Source organism: Lynx rufus, unplaced genomic scaffold (assembly GCF_022079265.1).
Source record: "Lynx rufus isolate CCGP_SWC_20201006 ecotype Redwood Valley unplaced genomic scaffold, mLynRuf1.p SCAF_10, whole genome shotgun sequence".
Taxonomy (NCBI): domain Eukaryota; kingdom Metazoa; phylum Chordata; class Mammalia; order Carnivora; family Felidae; genus Lynx; species Lynx rufus.
The window spans coordinates 54,911,624-54,936,445 of record NW_025814824.1 but is presented as its reverse complement, the minus strand read 5'-3'; the positions used below and the strand labels follow the sequence as shown (position 1 = coordinate 54,936,445).

Sequence of the window (24,822 nt, the reverse complement as noted above, 5' to 3'; positions counted from 1 at the left end):
TTGGTAAATTCACTATTAGTTCTACACATTCACTATTCTGAGCATTGCTTTTCTTCATTTAAAAAATATCTTAGAGATATTTTTTTGTGTATATTTTGTGTCAGATCACAAAGGTCTTAACCACTGCAGTTAATTATTGCATAGAATTCAGTGCCAAAAAGCATTTATTCTCAGGTTTGTCAGAAAACTGTTCACTAACTTAAAGGTTTTTTTTTTTTCTTCTTGCAGTATTTCAGTATTAATACAGATTTTATACAAATAGTGTCCAACTGATAATTGCTTTTGATTTTCAGGCTTTGAAGAAATGGATTGAAGAAAATTCTGAACTCAGCTTTCTAAAACCTGGCATATTGACTGGACGGGGCAAAACAAATCAGAACACAGGTACTTATATATAATGAATTAGAGTTAGTATACTATATATATAAGAATATTTATAATATATTCAAATTCTTTTCTAATACTTGTATCAGTCTGGAGAAGTAAAACCAGTAGGAGGTTGTACACACATACATATATACATATATGTGTTGTTTATGTGTGAAACACATATGTTCATAGGCATTTGGGAGTTAGCATACATAGTTGGACTGGCAAAGGAAGTCTGAAATCCATAGAGCAGGTGGTCAGGAGCAGGCCTGACCTCCACAGGCGTGAACTGTTTCGAGTCTCTGAGCTCAGGGACTGATGCCGAAGTCCTCTTTCAAAGGGCTGATTGTGGGTCAGGCCAACCAAGGGTGAAACGTCTTTCACAACTTAAATGTCAAGTGATTAGGAACTTTTTTTTTTAATGTTTATTTATTTTTTGAGAGAGAGAGAGACAGAGCAAGAGCAGGGGAGCAGCAGAGAGAGAAGGAGACACAGAATCCGAAGGAGGGTCCAGGCTCTGAGCTGTCAGCACAGAGCCTGATGCAGGGCTCTAACTCACGAACTGTGAGATCATGACCTGAGCTGAAGTCAGACACTTAACCGACTGAACCACTCAGGCACCCCTGATTAGGGACTTTAATTACATCTGCAAATTCCCCTTACAAAAACACCTAGATCTGTTACTAGGTACTATAGTTCAGCCTAGCCAAGTTGACACATCAGAAAGCCATCACAATGCTCAAATGCCAAAAATTTGTAGACATTGCTTCTTCCCATATATCTGGTGGGAAAAACCAGTTATTTTTTATAATATTGTTTGAGCATGTCACTCTTTTTCTCCAATTCTCAACCAGTAGATTAAGATAAGCTGGAAATAGAAATGTTCTGTTTTTATTTTATTGTTTTTTAAACTATTGATGCTTTTATGTGTATTATATATTTTACAATTAAAAAAAAAGGTCAGGGGCACCTGGGTAGCTCAGCCAGTTGAGCGTCTGACTCTTGATTTCGGCTCAGGTCATGATCTCACATTGCCTGAGTTTGAGCCCCGAGTCGAGCTCTGTGCTGACAGCGTGGATACTGCTTGGGATTCTCTCTTCCTCTCTCTGACCCTCCCCTGCTCACTTCCTTGCTCTCTCTCAAAATAATTAAATAAACTTAAAAAAAAAAAGAAAAAGCTCAAGCAGACAATCCTGATATCTAGCTAGGGTGGTTGAAGCATGAAAGGATGCCTCTGTTATTATCCAAGAAGATCTAGTGTGACCAGCCCCCACCTGACATTCTTGCAGCTGTGCTCCCCACCCCTCAGTGACCAGCAGGGACTGGTCTTCACTTCCTTCCTCCTGTTTAGTTTTGTTTATAATAAGCAGTCCCCATCCTGTCAGTCCTCACTCATCACTTTTGCACTTATACAAAGTTTAAACTTCATGAATCTGAAAAGTAAATGCAGATTTTGAAAATTTAGCTTACCAAATGAAGTCCAATGCCAAATTATGGCACTTGGAATTTAAAGTTCTCTGCAATTTGATTCCTACATGAGTTGATTTTCAAACTTTGTTATTTCTTCACAAATAGGCACTCAAAATATTTTCTTGTTTATTCATTTATCCATCCATCATCTATCTATCCATCATCCGTCCATCCACATTTGTTTGGAAATGGTACTCTGTACCAGTCATTGTGCTTATCCAAGTGGCCTTCCCCAACCTCCTAAGACTAGTTGAGGTGTCTCTCCTTCCCATCCCATAGATCCACTCTGCCTCCATTTCACTGCTCATCACATTGAATTATAGCTTTCTATTTATATTCTTCTTCTATGAGATCCTTATAGGTAAAAATGGACCTTTTAACCATTATATTTTTAGCTGACAAACTATAATTGCTGAGTAAATGTTTGATGAAGAAATGGGTGAATGTTTTGGCCTTAAAATATATCTGCAGATTTTGGCTGCCAACTTTTATGAATTCTATTAACTCAGAGGTGGAGACCATTGAAATTCTTTTTCTTCATAGTATATCCATGACTGAGAACTGCACACTCTTAGGGTCTCAGACTTAAATTCAGGCCTGGTTCTGCCACTAACTAGGTTGTCAGTTTATCAGACTTCCAAAGTCTTAAGGTCTTCATCTGTAAAGGGGAGTTATAACACTTTCCACATCAACCAAAAAGGGCTTTGTGAAGTTCCAGTGAATAAGTAGTTGTGAAACTGTTCTGTCAGCTGTAAAGTCCTGGACACATTGAAAGACATTATGATTAGTTGTTGATAATCCCCCCCCCCCCAAAAAATCAGTATTTGTTTTGAGATAACATGACTCTTATCTCACACAGCTAGTTAGTCCCCCAGCTAGGATTTGAACTCAGGCAGTCTTGTGGCAGAGTCCAAATTGTTAAACACCACCATTATGTCCTCTAAAACAAGGATAAGAATAGGCCCTAGTGCCTAGGGTTATTTTGACATCATGGATATAAAGCACTTATTTTAGTATTTGACCACGTAGTAAGCATTCCATCATTAGTCGCTATTTTTCAAGGGTAAAGTTCCTTTTTTTTTTTTTTTTTTTTAAATTTTTTTTAACGTTTATTTATTTTTGAGACAGAGAGAGAGACAGAGCATGAACGGGGGAGGGGCAGAGAGAGAGGGAGACACAGAATCAGGAACAGGCTCCAGGCTCTGAGCTGTCAGCACAGAGCCCGACGCGGGGCTCGAACTCACGGACCACGAGATCATGACCTGAGCTGAAGTCGGACGCTTAACCGACCGAGCCACCCAGGCGCCCCGGGTAAAGTTCCTTCTTTTGGTGACTTCTAAAATGCCCTCTGACTCTGATGCAGGGATGACACTCCCAGCACAGAAGTGTGCATTGGATGCATTCAGAACTAATGGAGATAAAAAGATTCTGATCGCCACCTCAGTTGCTGATGAAGGCATTGACATTGCTGAGTGCAATTTGGTCATCCTGTATGAGTATGTGGGCAATGTCATCAAAATGATCCAAACTAGAGGTAAGAAGAGCTTTGATGCCATTACTAAGTGACTGCCAGTTTGTCTGATTTGTGAGTGTATCTGTCATTTAGAAACTTACTTTCGACCAGTCATTGTGCTTCTGGCCTTTCTCTTTTACTGACCCTTGTTTGGCACAGTGGACTTTGGTATCATTGGCCCTAACAGTGACTTACTTGATCAGGATTGGGGAGTACAATTTTGTCCACTAATATAATATCCCATTTTGATTCTTGTGCACAATGAGTACTGTTTAGTTGACCTACATTGACTGACATTTATGGAAAGATAATTCCCACTTGGATTATATATGTATAGCCAACATGTGGACCTCTCATGGTGCTACTTGTGGTACTGATGGATCCCTGTATTCTAGAAGAAAAACTCCATGGGATTTTTCTGTCCTACCTCAACTAGGTGATCTCCTAAGTAACCTCTCTTCCTTTTTTCAATTTCCATAACAACACCGGCCACTTTACTTCCTGAAAAACAGCTTTGGGCATGTCACTCGCCTGCATAGGAACTCTAATAGGTCCCAATTTACATGATGTTAAAAAGGTCAAAATCCAGGACCAGTTTATCTTTCCGACCTATTTCCCGTTCTTCGCCTTTATTCATTATCCACTTCTGCCAGCCTGACTTCATCATTTTCTCGTTGTTGCAGAAAGTGCTCATGTACTGCTACTGATAATCGTCATTTTACCTCTTAACCTCTTCCCCTGATTCCATATCACCTGTCTCTAATTCCCCCAGCTGGCAATAGTTTTTGGAATGCACATAGTCCTTTACAGTGATCTTTCTTATAGCACTTATTGCCATCTATATTCTGATGACTGTGAACATATCTATTTCCCCATTTCCCTGAAGGCTTTGAGGGAGGATGTGTTCATTATTTGTCTTAGAGTGCTCGCTCACAATGTCATCCTGTGGATTCATATTGGATTGTCTTCAAGGCAGTGCCTCTGATAACATGGTTGTCTAATCACCCTGCACCATGGGGACCCCAAGGAAGCCAGTCTAGTGTGGGCTCTTAGTTTAACATGTAGTTTAATATTCAGGTATATACCTGCATTGGAGCCCATGCTCTAACAGCTCACCTTTCCTGTGAAAATGGAGTTCAGTGAACCAAAGTTGAATTTTAGGAATACCCTTTTGTTGACTTATTCCTAGATTTACCAGGGTTTTAAGTCAAAGGCACCAAATATTTGTTTTCTGATAGGCAGAGGAAGAGCGAGAGGTAGCAAGTGCTTCCTTCTGACTAGTAATGCTGTTGTAATTGAAAAAGAAAAAATAAACATATACAAAGAAAAAATGATGAATGACTCCATTTCAATGCTTCAGACATGGAATGAAGCAGTATTTAAAGAAAAGGTAAGTCTTTTAATCTGTGTTACTTTTTCAGAATCTGACTGTAATAGAATACGAGCATAGTTGGTACCTTTTATCATATTGCTCTGAGTGTTGCATTAGAACAATAAGTTTATGCTTAAAATTTTGTCCTGCAGTGAACATCGGAGTCATTCTAAGTCTCAGTGAGATTAAAATACAAATTATTAGTGTTGATACTTGAAGTTTGGTTTTTAGTTAGAAAGGACAAACTGAGTTAGAACGACCCTTAAGTTGGGAGCTCATCTTGAGGACTACATCATAACAGGCAGGACCCTGCTCTCCCCTGTCTTTTCCTCAGGCCCCTCTCTCTGATATCTGGAGTCTTCCGAGAAGAGCTCCCAGTGCACTATGCACGTGGTGAAATGCTGTTGTGGCTGTGGATAGTAATGTGCACTTTGGAGTGGCGTTATCTGTTCAGTTCAGCCTCTTGGTAGTAACCTTCATTTGATTGTAATTTCCTTTATAACCCAGAAGCATGGAACCAGATTGGGGAAAATCAGGAAACATATACACATGCACACACACATGTACGCATGTACACGCACCCCCACACTTTCTCTAGACCCCTTGTGGAGACTTTGATCCCAGAATCGCTGCCACTTATGTGATATGTGACCTCAGGCATTAACTCTGTCTCTTAAGTCATCAGTCTCCACATTCATAAAGTTAGGAAAGTAATGGTATTTAATTCACAGGGCAGTTTGGGGGATAAAATGGGGTATGTGCATCGCTCAGCACAGTGCCTGGTACAAAGTAAGTGCTCAAAAAATGAGAGTTGTTATGGACAGAGGCATATGGGAGGTAGACTTGACCTTCACAAAGATGAACCTTAAATTTCAATAGACTGACTCCATAGTGTCCATATTTTTAAAAAGTCATAATCTCTTTTATCAAGAAAGTTTTAAGAAGTAGTGGTCTAACACTTATTTTAGGACATAAAATCTTAACGTTGTCAGTGGTTCCTCATTTTTTAAAAAATGTCTTCCTAAAGCTTATAAACTAAAATATTTAAAAATACTTCTTCCACAGTTTCATTGAGAATGGCAGGGAAGTTTTTTAGTTCCTCTTAATTTTTCTTCTGAATTTTACTGAAGATAAGGGCTTTTCACTGTACCACCTTCCCATTTTGTAGCATATGGGAATGTTGGCAATAAAAGTTTTAAAACCATAATAGCTTTCATCCCCATGCCCTAATTTTTGTCTCTTCCATTGGGTGACAAGCTGCTTAGACTCCTTTGTGGCAGAAGAAATAGAGTAAAAATCTTCCAGGGGAGATGGAGGCTGGGCCAGACACAGACATTCTTTTGTAGTCAGTGGGCCAGGACAGGAGTGGGATGAGAACAAAACAGGTTAAGTATCAACATGTTGAGTTAGACTGTTGAATCACATTTGGGATTCCCCTCACAGCCATAGAGAACAGGCAGAGATGGTAAAGGATGAGAGGGAGTTTGGGACAAGTGTGGCCGGGACCTGTTGGTAGCTGGTAATTTTGTTGGGGGTGTGGTGTGGGAGTTCTGGCTCCCCACAGGGTCTCCCTGACATCACAGGCAAAAGGGTCTACCATTTGGCAGGGCTGAAAGTCATAGCTCCCCTCTTGGCTTTCTCTGACACCATGGGGTGAGAGTGTCAAGGTTCTTCGTTACAGCTCTGCAAGTGGAAATTTTGGTGCCCCACTCAGTCTTTGCTAGCATGGGTAGGGGTGAGGCCACCCTAAAAATGTATATATATATATATATATATATATATATACACACATACATACATACATACATACATTTAGGGGCACTTGGGTGGCTCAGTGTCTGACTCTGGCTCAGGTCATGATCTCATGGTTCATGAGTTTGAGCCCCGCGTCAGGCTGTGTGCTGACAACTCTGAGTCTGGAGCCTAGTTGGGATTCTGTGTCTCCTTCTCTCTCTCTGCCCCTCCCCTACTCACACTCACTCTGTCTCAAAAATAAACTTAAAAAAAATTTTTTTATATATTTTTGAGAGAGAGAGAGAGTGTGTGTGCGTGCACAGGTGGAGGAGGGGCGGGGAGGAAAGAGGGAATCCCAAGCAGGCTTTGCGCCATCAGCACACAAAGCCCGATGCAGGGCCCAAACTCACCAACTGTGAGATCATGACCTGAGCCAAGATCAAGAGTCGGACACTTAACCGACTGTGCCATCCAGGTGTGCCCCTAGGCCGTAGTTTTTTGTTTTATTCTGTGATGTTTGGAGTAGAACAGTTAATGTCTGAAAGTTTTTTGGCTTGCTAGGCTGTGCCTTTCCAGGTCCTTTGGCTAGAGAGAGTAGGCTTCTGTTGAGATATTTTTTATTTGTGCCCATAGGCATTTCTGCTTGCTTGTTTCTTCAGCCCCTAGTCTGGATATATGAGGTGAAAAGAAAACCCAGGGAGTCACCACCATGTTGTTCTACCATGTGTTTCCTAGCTGCCTGCCATCCTCTCTTCAACCTTTGGAATCTTCTTAGGTTTATTTTCTCCATCATGTCCAGGTTCTTAGTTATACTTAGCCATGTCCTGAGGTTTGAAATAGAAGGCAGACATACTATATATACATTTAACTTTACTGTAATTCAACAATACTCTCCTGTGGTTGGCAGAGGAGAGAAAAAAATTTTTTTAGATGATGGGGACTCTTCTGCCTGCTGTTCCATTTAATGGGTCTCTGCCCTACAAGTGGGTGTAGTCATGCCTGAAACAGTATATATCATATGTTTATTTGTGAGGGATTTAAAAAATTTTGCCAACTACTAAAGTAGAAAGCATGGTTCAGATGACTATTTTATGGACATCCTTAGTATTTTATGAGCATCTTTGATGAAAAAATTAAAAGACTAATTGGAGGTCACAGTTAAACACTGACTAACAAAGAATTAGGAGAACCATTAAAATAATCTATGGGATTTTTTTTTTTTAAACAAAGTCAGGTACTGTATGTTCGTGGAAGTTGTATATAAATGAATGATTACATACACGTATATGTGTATATATATATACCTCCTAGTTGTACACAAATTACACTGATGATGTGGGGTTTTTTTTTTTGTTTGTATTTTGCGTGTATTTTTTTGCATGTAGGTTCTCCAGATACAGATTCAAGAAAAAGTCATCAGGGATAGTCAAGGAAAAGTAGAACCTGTACCTGATAAGGAAAATAAAAAACTGCTCTGCAGAAAGTGCAAAGCCTTTGCATGTTACACTGTTGATATCAGAGTGGTGGAGGTAAGCAGCCTTTTTAACAAAGAGCACTGGGTCATTTTTTAGTACTAATTAAAGCTTACTATTGGTGAGATATTTATAGTCAGACATTATTATTTTTATTGTTTTCATGACCATAGTCAATGTATTTTTAAAAAGCTAAACACGTTTAGGGGCGCCTGGGTGGCGCAGTCGGTTAAGCGTCCGACTTCAGCCAGGTCACGATCTCGCGGTCCGTGAGTTCGAGCCCCGCATCAGGCTCTGGGCTGATGGCTCAGAGCCTGGAGCCTGCTTCCGATTCTGTGTCTCCCTCTCTCTCTGCCCCTCCCCCATTCATGCTGTGTCTCTCTCTGTCCCCAAAATAAATAAACATTAAAAAAAAAATTTAAAAAAAAAAAAAAAGCTAAACACGTTTTAATAGGAAATCCTTAACAATAAAGAAGAAAAAGAAGCCACTTAACTAAATATTACATAGCCATTAAAAATGGTTATGCTAAATGAATGGGGTATCTTGGATTCGATCCTAGAGTAGATAAAGAATATTATAAAAAGTAGTAAAATCTGTAGTTAATAGTAATGTTCCAATCCTAATTTCTTAGTTTTGACAAATGTACTATGGTGTGTGAGAATTGAGGGAAGCTGGGTGAAGGGTCTACAGGAATTTTCTGGATAATCTTGGAAATTTTTCTGTAAATCTAAAATAATTCCGAAGTAAAGTTTATTAAACAAAATGATCATGAAGCTTATGTATAATGAAAAACTTCTTACAAACTAATGAAGTGGGAAAAATAAGGATACAAAACTGGAAATATGCTAGGACTATAGCAGTGTGACATAATAGCAATAATACCACCATCACTACCAGCAACAAAAAAATAAATTTAACTTTGTATGGAAAAAAAGACTAGGGGAAATATCTAAAATGCATTACTATTTTGCAGTGAGATTCTGTGATATTTTCTACTATTTTATGTTTTCCAAACTTTCTTTTTGGGATACAAATCACTTTTATAATGAAAACAAAGTATCTCATTTTAAAAAATAGGTTAGTTTTCTGAATTTTTTTTTCCCTAAAAGTTGGATATAACTCCATTGCTGCTGATAAAGGGGAGGCTCGTTCAGATGAGTTTTCAGGGTTCTCCTTGGGCTTCAGAAAGCTGAAGTCTCTAATCAGTCCCTCTGAGCAAGAAGCATATTAGGGGTGATACTAGCAAGTTCCCATGCCTTTAGGAGTCTGCTTCTTTAGCTATAAAAGGTCCCTTCAGCTCCAATTTGAGTGATTTTTCTGTTGAAATGGTGCTTTATGACTTTTCCCGAGGGGCTGGTGTGTTGGGGTCTGCATTTGTTCTGTACAGTGTGGCCTTTCTGAGGTTTACTCTAAAGTTGACTACAGGCAGAGCCTCTGAACCCTTTAGTCCCCAACCCTCTTCAGATCCACATTGACCCTTTGTTCTCTGTATCCTTTGGATTTTGCCTGCCAGGTGAATTCAGTCTTTGGAGATCTTCAATAAATACTCCCTTTTGTTTCTGAATCAATAAAGGGTATCTATTTTCAGAAGCTCAGTTCCCTGGAAACTTCTTAGTCCTCCTCTTCATGAGATGGCCCCTGTCACTTCACTTGTACCCTGACCCCCACCCTCAACTCCACCCGTGTAACTGGGAGTCAGGCCGCGTGGATTCTGGTCTGGCCTTCAGGTGAATGTGTATTTCCTTCTTACCCCATCTGTAAAATGAGTGGGATCCTACATGCTCTTCATCTCAGATTAGGGTGGAGCTTTTTTAAATCACGGTTTTGTACTCATTTTAATGTTGTTATTCAATCCCTTCATCCGTAGGAATGCCATTACACTGTGGTTGGAGATGCTTTCAGGAAGTGCTTTGTGAGTAAACTACACCCCAAACCAAAGAGCTTTGGATATTTTGAGAAGAGAGCAAAGATCTTCTGTGCCAGACCAAACTGCAGCCATGACTGGGGAATCCATGTGAAGTATAAGATATTTGAGATTCCAGTTATAAAAATAGAAAGTTTTGTGGTGGAGGATATTGCAACTGGAGCTCAGAAACTATATGCAAAGTGGAAGGACTTTCATTTTGAGAAGATACCATTTGATGCTAAGGAAATGCCCAAATGACCTGGGTGCCTCATTCTTTAGCTACAGGGGATGGATGACCGACCCTGACTGAAGAAATTAGCCCCAGTGGGTACAATCATGGATTGCTTGTACCATTGTGAAGGTATTTGCCCAAGGCTTGTATTGAACTAAATATCTATGACTTAACTTTACCCTCTCTTTATGGCTTTCTGTAGGCCAATAAAGCTCTTAAGTACTTGGGAAAAATTAAAAAGCCTTAACTTCTTTTCCTATCCTTCCCCTTGCAACTGATCCCCAATGAATATCCAGTAGCCACTGGGTACACATTAGAATGAATGAATGAATTAAAGGAAGGAAGGAAAGAAATGTTGAAAGTTTTTTCTGTGCTTCCCTTTCTTTCCTTAACCTGCTACTGTAAACTGACTTTTGCCCTTAATCTACTGACATTGTTCTTGTTAATACCAGTGCCTAATCCATCGGGCACTTCTTAGGCCTTCTCTCTCTTTGATCTCTTTGCTGCTTTTGGCCCTGTTGAGTACTCCTTTCCTGGAACCCCCTCTTGGCTCCTATTTCTGTTAGCTCTGTCCCAGTCTGTGCTGTTGATTCCTCTATGCTGATCTCTTAAATGCTGATAATTCTAAGGGTTCGATAAATATTCATATACATAGATATAGTAGTTACTCATATTTTCCATGTACCAGTGTGTGGCATGTAATCTTAAAATTCTGTAGGACAACTTTTAGTAATAGGAGCATGTAGATGATACAGTACTTCTTGAGAAATTCATTTGTTTTTATAGTTTATTGTACATCTTGCCCTATTAATTTGTTTCCTTAACCTGTGCTGTTGTTCCCTTTGAATGGTCATCTCAAGCCATTTTGTAATAATAGTTGATGGTCAACAGTTTGGACTCTGTTCTCAGGTTCCTTGGATGAAACTGAGGAGATAAATTTGGCTGTTCTATCCACTTAAAAAAATCAGACTATGTATTCAAGTGGCATTCTTGTGTCATTTAACAAGGTTGCTGATGCCCTGAGAGTTGTTTGCGGTTTTCCAAACATGGGGACAACTGCCTGAGTTTTGCTGTTTCCATGTAGGCCACGGTATTTTGTGTTCAAGACAGGGTAGGCTCTGTAATAACTTAAGTATTCTCTAAAACAGATTCAGATTAGTTGTAATTCACTAGGACCATAAATGGCTTAGACAAACCTTCAAACATCACAAAAGGAAAGACAGAAAGCTCTGACCAGAAAATGAAGTGGCTGGAAACTTGATCTTAACTTGTAGCCTCCAGGAAGGAGAAAATACATTGTTGATATTTGAGCCACCCAGTCTATGATATTTTGTTATGGCAGCTGAGACATGTGCCCCAAAATGCTGTCAATGACAATAAGGACGTAAACTATAGGACACGAAAATAAAAAAATGATGATCTGCTCACCACGCTTACATTATTGCTCCTACTAGCTTCTTGTCTGCTCCCAACCAGGGCAGAGAAATCCTGGTTCCCCAACTCTTCCATTTCACCTGTATAGCACGGATGTGGTTGTAAAAGCAGGAGAGGTTAAACGTCACCCAGGCTTCAGGATGCTGGTAGCCTGAGACTCGCTCTGCTCTAAACAGGCCCAGACTGAAGCCTCACACACCACAGAATTCAATTCCAAAGTCAAAAAGTTTTGCTTGAAAATAGATTTAATCTCTTCTTCAAATTACAAATGTTCTAAGTCTCTCTCCAAAACCACCTCCAAAGTCCTCCTCTTAACTGAAAAATTTTCTGGGGATGATTTTTGAAGATAGTAAAAGAAAAATGTCACAATTTCTTTAGTGTTGATCCATCCAAAGGTACATAATCAAAAAATGTTAGTGTCTGATCCGAGCTGTCTGGATCATCCGCTCTGAAGGAAGTAGGGGGCAGGGGAGTCACAATCACTACTGTGATCTGAAGTGGGAGAAAGTTCTCATCTACCCATGTCAGTTAACTCTGGCATACTATGCATAGGCCAGGGAGTCTCAAGGGAAAGGTTTCACCGAACAGAGGGGAACAGAGCCGAACAGGAAAGAGGACAGGCGACGCCTTCTGAGAAGACTTATCAGGCTGACAGTGAAAAAATCAACATCCTGTAATCAGTTTCCTTAAAGACAAGCTCAGTTCTCCTTTTCTGGCACTACTGACATTGCCACCACTTGAGCTTCCAAATTCCAGAGAGAGAGCCAAAGATTCACAAAAATAGAGAATGCAGAAACTGCTCGTTTTGTGCCTGGAGGGATGGCACCAGAACACGTCTGTGCTCACGTGCATGTGTGCAAGGCGGCACCCCTGCGGGGAGGCCCACACGTGGAGGGGGGGGTGCTCTGCACCAAGGGCCCGGCCGGCCAGTGGCGCTTCGCTCCCTCCTGGTGCAGCTCCAGGTGCAGGTGACCTACTTGGCCATCTTGCGAACCATGTAGTTGAGGATGCCCCCGTTGTGGAAATAAGCAAGCTCCACGTCGGTGTCGAACCTCATGACGGCTTGGAAGCTCTTCCCGGTGTCAAGCTGTGATGACAAAGAAGCAGAGGAGAATCAGTGAGGGAGGAGGCTAGGCAGGGAGGGGCGCCCACCCACCCTGTCCTCAGGGCTGCCGCGTGCAGTCCCGGGCTCCAGCCCAGACCCAGGAAATCAGAAGCTGCATTTGGACGAGACCCCCAGTGGACTTCTCTGCACAGGGAAGCATCATGGCGTATGAGTGATGGCGGTGACAGGCAACAGAGAACCAGGTCTCCTGGGGTAGCAGCAACTAATGTTCGGGATGGCGTTTTCTCTCTTTGAGAGGGGGAGAGAGAGATCATGCGCGCACGTCAATGTGGGGGCAGGGGCAGAGAGAGAGGGAGATAAAGAATCCCAAGCATTCAGTGTGGGGCTGGAACTCACAAACCCCAAGATCATGACCTGAGCCCAACCTGGATACTTACCAGATGGAGCTACCCAGTTGCCCCTGGATGGTATTTTCTAAACCCTCTCTGGGAGCTGCGGGTCAGGAGAAGTCTCATTAAGGTGGTCCCGTAGGCGGTGCGGGGCACTTGGCCTCACCTCACATAGGGAGCTGTCGTTTTTACCTCTGGGCTAATCAAAATCTGGGGCCTGGGGTGAGGCTCAGGGATGGGGTGTGTCTGTTCACATTTTGATAATAAAAAGGTATTTTTTGGGTAATGTGACACTGTGCGGTCTTTGAGCTTCCCCCCACCCCTCTCTGGGCTAAGTGAGTCTGGGCCACAGTGGAGACAGCGGGGCTGGTTGGAGGGTAAGAAAGGAAGTGATGGTGACCACACGCATAAACAAGCAGTAAATGATCAGTCAACAGCTGCCATCCTCCCTGCAGTCCTACTGAGTGATTTTCTTCCTTCCGAACTCTACTCCTTTCCTTCTGACGGGATTGATTATAAACACACAGCCCTGTTTACTTGGGCCCGGTGTGGAGAGGCTCAGCTTACCTTGACCTGCACTTTCATTCGTGGTTTGAGGTTTTCTGGAATGATGATCGTGTATCGTTCCCGCCCTGTGAGTCCCAGGATGTCTGCAGTCTCCCCAGGAAGATATTCGAGGGGAATCACCCCCATTCCCACCAAATTACTGCGGTGAATGCGCTCGTAACTCTCCGCCAGGACGGCTTTGATTCCCTGAGGAGCCAAGACAGTACTTTGGACACAGTTCCAGTTTTCTTTAGCTACAAGGAAACTTTACAAAAGGCTTCTTAAGTCTTCTCACACCTAAGTTCTAAGTACCAACTGGTTGTTTACATAAAGTTGCTCTCTAATTATAAATAACACAGTAGATAGTCTGAACTGCCTATAAGTACAGGCCACGTGCAGGCACTTGAATGGATTTGCTCAATCCACCCTCCGCCAGCTCTGGGAGGTAGAGGCCATTATTGTCCCCCCTTCACCCACGCAGTCAGTGGAGTACCTGGTATTGGAACCCATGCAGTTTGACCACACACTTAGCTGCTTTGTGATACAACATCTCTTAGCAAACTTTCATTGTTATCTGGAATCTACACCACAAAACACCATAATCATTTCTTCTATTTCCCTGGGATTTTGCTACTATAGGTGCAGACACAAAAGATTTAACCAAAAAAGCAACTTCCAGAACATACTATCGAGAAAGTAAATGATGTGCTGCTTTTACAATTCCTGTTTCAAGGACTGAATTGCACTGAATACAGTCTTCATATTAAGACTTCCTGTAAAGTACATTGTATTAGTGAACTAGAAGTGGCAATATACAGCAGTGCTCAATAAGCCAGGATCCTTGATTAACTAGAACACCCCACTCTTAAATATTAGTTAATTGTAATATAATATTAAGATACCCCAAACGGGCTCTTGATACATAGAGTGCACTTTTTTTGAGGGGGAGGGGCTGTAGGAGAGGGAAAGAGAGTCTCAAGCAGGCTCCACACCCAGTGCAGAGCCCGACTCGGGGCTCAGTCTCACGACCCTGAGATCATGACCTGAGCCGAAATCAAGAGTCGAACGCTTACCTCACTGAGCCACCCTGGTGCCCCTTTAGGGTATACTTTTAAGCCCCCCTGCATGAGGAGCATTCTGGGAACTTGTTAAAAATGTAGGTTTTTTAGGCCAGATCAGGACCTCTTGCAGGGAGCATGGAGGGGAGGAAGCTAGTGATTCTTGTAAGCTGCGGGAGCCGTAGACACAAAGCACTGGTTCTCAAACTTTGCCACATATTCACATCACCAGGGCAGGCTTTTACAATGCCCACATGCAGGCCTTTCTCCTTAGCAACTAAACCAGTATCTTTGGGCATGAGATCCTGGCATAGGTATATTTAAAAATCCCACAAGCGTTTCCACATTTAAAAATGAGCGTATAGAGGAAGAACAGGTTCTTCAGAGCAGCAGATATTCCGTCTGGATTTACGTACACGTATTCACTAGGAGGGGGGTGGTCCTGTGCACGTGCCTAGCTCCCGGCAAGGGCCGCGCGGCACCGCAGACCGCAGTCGTCCGCCCCCCTCAGCCGGGAGCACAGCCCAGCACTGCTGAGCAGCCCGGCTTGGGCTGCCCGAACCTGGAGCCGTTCTGTACAGAGGTCTAGGCTCCTAGGAGCCCCTTGCGTGCCGGTTCTCTTACCCTCCGCCAGCTCTTACGGTTCCCTCTCTGGCTGCGTGCTGCACCGGGTCTCATTTCTACCACCAGCTCCCAGCCTTCTTCCTAAAACCCTTTCCTCTTCTGTCATTTCTCTGGTTCTTTCTAGCAGCTTCTCAAAAAGGCAGGCTTTTGATATATTACCAAGTAATCAGAGAACATCCTCCCCCCACCCCACCCCGTGCCAGAGCAAAAGGCTGGATTAAAAAAAAAAAAAGAAAAAACACAGTAGGTGTGATGTTCAAACACATTATCCTGGACTTCTGGAGGGCAGCCTGCCAGACACCACATTTTTTACCATAGACATCAACTTATTTAGTGGATGTCAACTTATTTAGTGCTTCCCAAGGCTTAATTTGCTGGAGCCACAAATCATTTGGATTGACACTGGCTATGGCGTTTCACCCAACACCGAGAATTAAAGCTGAGCTGCAAGGCTCTTCCAGCAAATGCTCAGGAGGTAAAAGCTGCCTGCTCCCTGCACGGCCCCTGCATGGGGATGCCGCCAGAGGGTCAGGCCCTGAATTGGTAGAAGGTTCTAAAGAGCTGCCTGTCTACATCCAGAGAGCGCTGCCTTTTCCCTTGGGAGTCTACGAGCTGATTCACGGGCAGTGAGAAGCGACTGTAAAAACGTGCGCTCCCGCGTGTGTCCAAAGTGCAGGCTCCTTACTTTCCCCTTCTGTGAACCTCCTGACCGACAACACAGGATCGGCCGCCCGGGATTACTGCGCTCCTGGGACAACCGCCTGAGATACATTTCTGATCCTCAAACTGAATATCACGAAAACCATGAAATTCTTCCCTACAAAACAAAGACATACATACACCCTTTTCAACAGAATTTCAGAGACTTCACAGACCCTCGTCCCAACTGCTCTACAGACACCCCAAAGATCCATGGTCTCCCGAAAATGAATAACTGATCTAAGGAACCAGTTCAACTCTAGGTCACCCTTCAGTGAGTGAGGTAAAGCCAGGTCCACCAAGAAGCAGTTGCACAAACATCACACGCTTTCCTGAGCTCGCCTGCTGGGATCTCTCTCCATCGTACTCACCAGGAGGAAAGGGCCCTTGGCCGCCCAGTCCCGGGAGCTGCCCGAGCCATACTCTTTGCCAGCCAGCACGATCAGGGGAAGGCCAGCCTGCTGGTACTGCTCCGCGGCATCGAACACATCAAGCTGAGGAAGAGAAAAGGAAGGTTTTACAGACTCGGTAAAGGCACAGAGTGTGGACACAGGCAGTGGCACCTGGTAAGTGCAGGGTCAGAAGGATCTTCAGTGGCCCATGTCAACACAAAGCCAACAGAAACTCAACCAATCAGTTGTCTGATTTACAAATTTCCAATGAACTCCATCTATTTACCCCTACCGGTGAATTGTATATTCTTTTAACTGAAATGCCTAGTTGTTGTCCTGGTTTTAGAAAAACATTCTAATCTTAAGGCACCAAGGGAAAAAAAGGGAAAGATCAGACTTTTTTTCCCCTCTTCTGTTGATTAAACAATTAAAAAAATTTTTTTTTGAATGTTTATTATTTTGAGAAAGAGACAGAGTGCGAGCAGGGGAGGAGCAGAGAAAGAGGGAGACACAGAGTCCCAACCAGGCTCCAGGCTCTGAGCTGTCAGCACAGAGCCCAACGTGGGGCTTGAACTTACGGACTGCGAGATCGTGACCTGAACCGAAGTCGGACACTTAACCGACTGAGCCACCCAGGCACCCCTGATTAAACTACTTTAAAGCTTAAAAAACAGAGAATCTCAGCTAAACCTGGGATTTGACTCAGAGACTCAGTCATGGTCCCTTGGGAAGGGTAGATAAACACAAAGAAGGCAACATGTTCTAAAATCATAAAAAATGCAAATTTTTATTAGCCACCTTTCTACATGGAAGTCAAGGCAGAGACACTAGGAAGTAGAAGCCTCCATCAATAAAGGACAGGAGAGGACTAATATTTTAGTGTACATGAGAAACATCTAACACAAACAATTTCATGTGTTTTTCACAAGAACTCTGAATGTTCTGCGGAGCCAAGACTTCAGGAAGACATGTGATATCGTTGCTCGTGATTAAGTAATGAAACAATTGTTTCTCCTGGCTACTTAAGGAAAAAAAAAAATCCCTCAGAAGAGTGTTTCCTTCAGAAGAAGCTCTAGAAAGGTGTATAATCAAACTCCGAAGTAAGCTTTCACAAATTACTATTTTGGTGGGCTGCTGGAGCCTCTGGTTAGTTCTACATGGCGCTCTGGGAATCTGGGGAGCTTACACAGCAACAGCTCCCTGCACTCTCCCTGTCTTCTAAAGAAGAGGACATAAAATTTTGTTGTTTTCTTCTATTGTTCCTCTATGGCTCTAGTGTTATATTGAAACCACCAGTTCTTCATTTCTCCATTTTTGTTATCTACCAATTTCCTGTTTCAATGGGGATTTGGCTAACTACCATTCCCCTAGGGTCCCCTCTCCCCAACCTCCCAATAGAATTATGTCAGACATTTTGGGTAAGTCAGTATTTGGTATTTGCATTACTTTGACTATGTGAATGTTATTTATAGCTGAGTCATGTAGTATACTATGATTTCCTTTTCTTGGCAGTTAAAAAAAATCCCCACTGGTATTAATTTGTGTGTGTGTGTGTGTGTGTGTGTGTGTATGTGCGTGCACACACACTCATCTGTTTCTGTGTCCCTACCCATCAATGAATCCCCAAACACTCTGCCTAAAGTACAAATCTTCTCTAAGGACATTCAAATGTATCAGGAAGTATGTCATTTGTTTTTATTTTTTAAATGTTTATTTTTTATTTTTGAGAGAGACAGCAAACAGGGGAGGGACAGAGAGAGGACAGCAGGCTGACCTGATGTGGGGCTCAAACTCACCAACCATGAGATTTGTGGATGGCTCAGTTGGTTAAGCATCGACTTTTGGTTTTGGCTCAGGTCATGATCACACAGTTCATGGGATCAAGCCCCACTGTTAGCCTTGTGCTAACAGTGCGGAGCCTGCTCGGGATTCTCTCTCCTCCTCTCTCTGCCCCTCCCCTGCTTGCGTGTGTGCGCTCACACATACGTACTCTCTTCTCTCAAAATAAAGAAATAAACATTTTAAAAAATAAAAATGAAAACATCCTTTCATGGAGGGATAACTCCCCGAGCTTCAGTCCTATTCCAATTCAGACGGATTCTTCTCTAGATGTGGTGCACTGATGTTATGGAAGAATCTTCCTTCACCAACGTCCTGGGGATCCCTTGCATTTTCTTTTCCTGGATCCTACATCTTCCCTTTTTGGCTGATTCCCTCATCTCAGTAAAACGCATTCACCAAGTTATTTCCTGAGACAGGGATTGAGGGGTATTTTTAAAGTTTTTGAATCTGAATATGTTATTATTTTAACATAGGACATGGAATCCTGGGGTGCAAACCAGTCTGTTTCCAGTGTTGCTCTGAGCACTTCTGATCCCCAGAACATTACACATAAGCTGTTTTTCTCGCTTTTGAAGTTTGTAGATCTTCTTCTTATCTCTGCTGCACTTAACTTCACAATGATGTGACTTGGAGCTGTTCTCCCGTAATCATGTGGGCATTCAGTGGGTGTAATCTGGAATCGGATCTTGCAGTTGGGGAATTTTCCTTGTGTCACTTCTTGAATAATTTCCTCTCTTCTCTTTTCAGCCTGTTTAGTCAGATGCCGAGCCTCCTCATCTCCGTCTTGAATTTTCTTATATTTTCTAATCTTTCCTTTGTCTTTCTGTTCTATATTCTGAGAGATTCTCTCAATTAACCAAATTTTCCTGTGAAATTTTTTAGGGGCTTTTTTTTTAATTATTCAAAGAGCCCATATTTATTATTATTATTTTTTTATGAAAAGTCCTTTTTGTCCTCTGATTACCTTATACCACCAACAGAAAATCATTTCAGCACTCTGAGAAGACAGTATTTTTCTTGCAGTTTTCTTCTGCTCCCTGCATTATCTCTGTTATCTTCTTTCCCTCCCCACACCCTGTTCTTTGTGTACGTCTATCTTTCAGGTTCAAGGCTTGGCTCAAATGTCGTTCATCTCAGTCTCCTTATTTCAGATGAGGCACTGAACATCTGACCAGAATTTCTATGCCATGGCAGGACTTGTAAAAATAAGAGGGGTTCACTGTGACGGCTGTATACCAGAGGCCTCCCAGTGTCTATAACTGCACGCCTTTTCCCCTTGGTCTCTTGGGCATTCGACCATTTAATTGTATTTTTTTCATTGAATAGTTTATCGTCCCTGCTCTTCACTGAACAAGTATCTACTGGGCACTGACTCTGTGTTGGGTCCTGGTGACTAGTGATTATTTGTGAAGAGTCTGCTTTACTAAAATATCATCTGTTACAAGTGAGGCATATGGGTGGCGGTAGACCACACCGACTTCGGAGCCAGACTCTCTAGGTTTTAATATCCATTTTTGGGATCTTAAAACACGGACAATCATGGTACCTACCTCAGAGGGTTGTTATGAGGATTAATAGATCAATATATACAAAGAGCTCAGAACAGTACCTGGATGTAGTAAGTTCCATATAAATACTAGCTACTATTATTGTTAAGTAAGTCGGGAGGGCTATTTCTCAAGTAACTTAAACACTGTTCAAGCAGCTTTGCAGTATCTGCTGGATGTCGAGGACGGACGGCATGTGTCAGAGAGTATCTGCCACGTTATATGTGTCATTCCATTTAAGTGTAAGCCTCAGAGCCGGACAAGGTAGGCATCATTCTACTTTGCAGGTCAGAAAAATGCAGCTCAGAGACGAAAATAACTTGCTGAATGAACGCTCCACAGCTGGTATGTCCGATTCAAAATGTAGACTTTCTCCACCTCTCACATGCCTCCCATCTGTGGCTCAACAAGTCCCGCTGTAACAGGGCCAACTCCAAATGGCTCCCATTAGGACCCTAGCAGGCCTCCGCAGGCCCTCTTTTTTTTCTAGTGGTGTGGTGACTGAAATTAAATGCTAATAAAATCATACAACAGTGCTTGTTGATAAAGAGCCTCTGGAGACCTTAACCTGGAATTTCCCTCCTCAAATACCTGAACTGATGAAATTTCAGTCAGAGCCTGACAAATGCCGGCCTCTCAACCAAGCAGAAGACACAATACTTACAATTTCTCCAGAAGGCAGATGTATAGTCTGTGGTGCCTGCTTGTTCAGAAATTTGTTTAATAAGCGAATGTTGGCAAATGTCCCCCGTGCCATGATGGCATCGTTACCTCGGCGGGAGCCGTAGGAGTTGAATTCTCGTGGAGTCAAGCTAAAAATGCAAGCGGGAGAGGAGCTGGCTTAGTGAACGGAACAAAGGTGAAACTTAACTTACATCAAGACGAGAAAAACCATAGACCTAGAGAGCTCTCTAATCTAATAAGCCTTGCTCTTCAAGGCAGGAAAGCTATTCCTAACATCTGCTGAGGACAGTAGAGGCAGATGTCAGAAGTGGGGCACTGAAAGGCAGAAATCAACATTCTCCTCAGGTTCACTTGTAGTCTTATAAATCTGGGTAAAAAACCAGGAGGAACTCTATTGAGTATTTATTTTATTTATTCATTAGGGTAGCCTAGGGAACTTCACAAAAGATAAAACATTAAAAATAGGTAAGAAAAAGAAAACAAAAAGAATAATCAGTATAGGCCAGTCAGGTGGAGCCAAGAATGAGGGAAACACAAGGTACATTCTGTAAACTAACAGGAAGGAGATCTACTTCTCACGAACTCAGTGTGCTGGGCAGACACACGACTGGCAACGTGGTTTACGATTTTCATAATATAAAAATCAGAGCAATGCTGAAGAGGCAGAACAGCTATTCCTTGTCCTGAAATCAAAGAAAAATCCTGTCTGTGGGCTCCAGTGAAAGGACACTTTGTGACGGCAGGGACAACAGCTTACAATTAACACAGCGATCAGCTCCCTGGCTGTTTCTGAAAATGCTAGGAAGTGTGTCTGAGTGGTGATCTGATCTCATGATGAGATGTAATTTGAAGATGGAGAGAAGGTGTGAATGGGCTTTAGGAGTAGGTGAGCATATCTACAAACTCCTGAAATTGTATCTGGAATGCTGGGGATATGTGCATTTTTCTGGGAATGTACTGTATTTCCCTTCATTCATTTCCCTATGATTCCCATTCTCAAAAGATTGTCAACAATCACCAATCAAAAAAAGTATTGGTCACGGCTTGTTTCCTTAGTTTCTGTATTCAGCTTCAATCTCTGTTTCTCTGTTTGCTGTTGAATTCTTTTCTCCCATTCATTCATTCACTCAACATTTACTGACCACCAGTTATGGGCCAAGGACTATTCAAAGGGCCTAAGGTACACTGATGAACCAAACAGATTAAGATCTGTGCCTTTGCAGGGCTTACATTCTAAAAGGTGGAGACAAATAAGAATAAAAAAAAGAGCACTGTCTATTAGTGTTACTAGAATGTGGTTAATAATGGAGGGAAAAAAAAAAAAGTAGATCAAAGCAAAGAGAACAAGAGTACGGGCAGGGTAACCTCATGGAGGAAGACTTGAATTGGCAATGGAGTTAACCAGGCAGATTATTTGAGGGAAGAGGATCCAAGAGGAAAAACCAGCCAGCTCAAACCATCAGGCAGAAAGGCGTTTGGCTTTGCCTGGAACATTTGATAAACAAGGCAATCGCCAGTGTAGACTGAGCTGCACGGATGAGGGGGAAGGGCAGGGATTCGCTGACACCTCTTGAATATCACCTGCCTGTCTCTGCTTGCTGTTGGACGCTTGTCTCCCATTCAAAGTACAATCATATCCCTTTAAAACCTTACCATATGCGTCTGTGTATAGAAAGTTCCTGTACATTTACTAAGTAGTTGCCCCACATTAAAAAAAAAATCTTGACATAGACTCCTGTATATCACCTCCTCTAGAGGTGGGCTATCTTCTTAGACTTCAACACTCACATTTCTGGGGAACATGGAATAGTCTTGCTCTGCACATGACTGTCCCATAGGATGCACTAGGAGAAGGCAGAGACTGAGTGGAGCACAGTAGGAGGGGGATATATGAAGAAAACAGGTCAGCTACCAGGCAAGTGCGGTGAGGGCAAGGCAGTTTTCCTCTCCCACTGACAAAACAAAACACAAGAAGGAAGGGAAACGGAAGGGAAAGGGAAGAGAAAGGGAAGGGAAAAGGAGGGGGAAGGAAAGAGAAAGGAAGGGAAGGGGAAGAGGAAGATAAGGGGAAGGGGAAGGGAGGGGAAGGGAAGAAGAAGGAAAGAGAAAGGGAAAAGAAAGAAAGGAAAGAGAAAGGGAAGGGCAAGAGAAAGGGAAAGGGAAGGCAAAGGGAAGGGCAAGGGAAAGGAAAGAGAAAGGGAAAAGAAAGAAAGGAAAGAGAAAGGGAAGGGAAAGAGAAAGGGAAAAGAAAGAAAGGAAAGAGAAAGGGAAGGGCAAGAGAAAGGGAAAAGAAAGGGAAGGCGAAGGGAAGGGCAAGGGAAAGGAAAGAGAAAGGGAAAAGAAAGCAAAGGGAAGGGCAAGGAAAGGGAAGGAAGAAGAAGGACCTGGATTTTGTTCTTCCGATCAGCTCTGGGCTTCATCCCTGAAGAAGCTGATTCAGGAGGTGCAGAGAGGAACCGGAATTTTTATCTCCCCAGATGATTCTCATGGAAAGTCAGATCTGGGAACGACTCCAATTACTATCGGTGTATTAGGTGACAAGAGATAATACTGGTATAATAGCTGTTAAAATCAGTCTAGACTGAAGGATCAGCAAATGGATGTGTCAGCCACTGTTCTCAGAAATTCCTCCTCTCAACCAGGACCTGGCTACGCACCTCAGGTGACATCCCTGCCGAGTGCGACACAGGCGGAGAGCAGAGCCCATACCCTCACGGCAGCCAAGCTGGGGCGGGAACGACAGCTGGGTCTCATGGGGACATTAGAAGGAAGGTCCCCTCCCTTGCTGACGGAATCTCCCAAGGAAGCTTGGAAGCAGCAAACAGAAAGGGCGACTGTTTTTCAAGCCTCAGGGTTCAGTGAAAAACCAGACTCTGACTCAAAAGAGAAATACTGGCTTCATTCATTCCATTTCTGTCTTTTAGTCTTTTTTTCCCTCACTCACACTTACCCTCTGTTAGTTAAGTAGCGAGCAGCGGGGCTGTTTCTTGCAATATTTCCAGCCGGAGAAATGTGGTCAGTTGTTACCGAATCCCCCAAATTTAACAGCACATACGCATCCACTATAGACTTAGGCGGCTGGATATCTGAAGTCTAGCAAAGCATACAGCAAGTCAGTGTTGGCCCAGGTTTGCTCTAGCAAGTCACCAAGGGAGTCTCAACGGTCACAACAATGGTCTGTGGACCTGAACTAGATGCCAGACCTATAGTGATACACAGAAAATTCTAGTGTTTTTGGTTTTGTCAGGGGTACTTAGAAAAGTAAGGTGAATTTACTCAGAACACTCACATCCCACCCTTGAAGGGAGGCAAAGTTGGGCACTATTCTGTCAAAACCAATAGGGATGCAGCCATAGGTGGCATTCTTTGTGTCCACATCCACGGAGCTCAGAAGCTGAGGACTCGAGAATCCTGACTTCTCCTCCTACCCTCTCCCCACCCAGGGGGTCATGGGCTCCTGGTTCATCAGTTGTAGAGAAGATCTCCCTTGATTTCTGAGTATAAGGTTTAAATAGAACAGGCCTGGGGATGTCTTCCCGGAACAGTCAGTTCCGCAGACTTTTCTGAGTCTACGTCCAGGTGGCACTGGGGCCCCAGGGTGTCTCTAACAGCCACACAGAAGCCCCAGACACAGAAGCTGTAGGCTCACTACAGCCAAATATCCCAGCTTCTCAAGATTCTCCCCAGCATCATCCGTTAGGCTTTGTACAGGTTTCAATGGAATGGGTGGACAAAGCAAGGGCACAGGGTAATAAAGTAGACTTTATAAGGAAAGAAACCATTGGGAAAACTGATTTTGTTAAACATTAAAAAAAAAAAGCCATACCAGGTTTTCAAAGAACGGTGGTGACTTAATGTATGTTGATTTGGGATTCCAGCAATATAGCTTATCCGAGGGGGCTGCTAAGGCATTCCAGCTTTCATTCACAGTCTTTAAAAAAATAAAAAAAGATAAAAGAAAGAAAAGCAAATCGAATCACATTCCATTCTAAGGAATATTTAACATGTAAGCAAAAAATGTATGTTCTAAGAGTATAATAAAAACCATCCTTAGCATAACACCCTCTGAGTACACCAAGTGAAATACATCAGAGAAAGATAAATACCATGGTTTCACTTGTATGTGGCACCTAAAAAACAAATCAAATGAACAAACCAACAGAAAAAGCAGAAACAGACTGATAAACACAGAGAAGTAACTGATGGTTGCCGGAGGGGAGGGGAGGTGAAAGGATGGGCAGAAAGGGGTGAAAGGGGTTGGGGGGTGTAGGCTCCCAGTCATGGAATGCATGAGCCATGGGGATGAAAGGCACAGCACGGGGAACATAGTCAGTGGTATCGTAACAGTGATCAACGGGGATGCATGGTGGCTACACTTGTGATGAGCAATGAGATGTACGGGGCCTGAAACTAACATAATTGTGTGTCAACTCCACTTCGATACAACAAACCCCAAAACAGTTATTATTCCA

At 42.8% G+C, this 24,822-nt stretch overlaps 2 protein-coding genes across 4 annotated transcripts in view; one reads left to right on the top strand and one right to left on the bottom strand.

The window, feature by feature from the left end:
- Positions 1-11,094, top strand: part of RIGI (RNA sensor RIG-I) — a 39,977-nt gene extending 28,883 nt beyond the window's left edge. For 2 of the 3 annotated variants that reach the window (XM_047065201.1, XM_047065194.1), the window contains exons 14-18: positions 294-384; positions 3,203-3,373; positions 4,591-4,742; positions 7,844-7,987; positions 9,799-11,094. In XM_047065201.1, coding sequence (XP_046921157.1) covers positions 294-384; positions 3,203-3,373; positions 4,591-4,742; positions 7,844-7,987; positions 9,799-10,095 — 855 coding nt within the window. In that variant the 3' untranslated portion in view covers positions 10,096-11,094. Of the gene's footprint in view, positions 1-293; positions 385-3,202; positions 3,374-4,590; positions 4,743-7,843; positions 7,988-9,798 lie in introns of those variants that run through there. The other variant, XM_047065210.1, reaches the window with a different exon arrangement.
- Positions 11,095-12,029: 935 nt separating this feature from the next.
- ACO1 (aconitase 1) overlaps positions 12,030-24,822 on the bottom strand; it is a 65,432-nt gene continuing 52,639 nt past the window's right edge. The window contains exons 16-21 of the mRNA XM_047065223.1: positions 24,177-24,281; positions 23,301-23,443; positions 20,331-20,478; positions 16,257-16,379; positions 13,526-13,711; positions 12,030-12,590 (exon numbers count right to left, since the gene is read on the bottom strand). Of these exons, the coding sequence (XP_046921179.1) occupies positions 12,477-12,590; positions 13,526-13,711; positions 16,257-16,379; positions 20,331-20,478; positions 23,301-23,443; positions 24,177-24,281 (819 nt within the window). The 3' untranslated portion in view covers positions 12,030-12,476. The remainder of the gene's footprint in view (positions 12,591-13,525; positions 13,712-16,256; positions 16,380-20,330; positions 20,479-23,300; positions 23,444-24,176; positions 24,282-24,822) is intronic.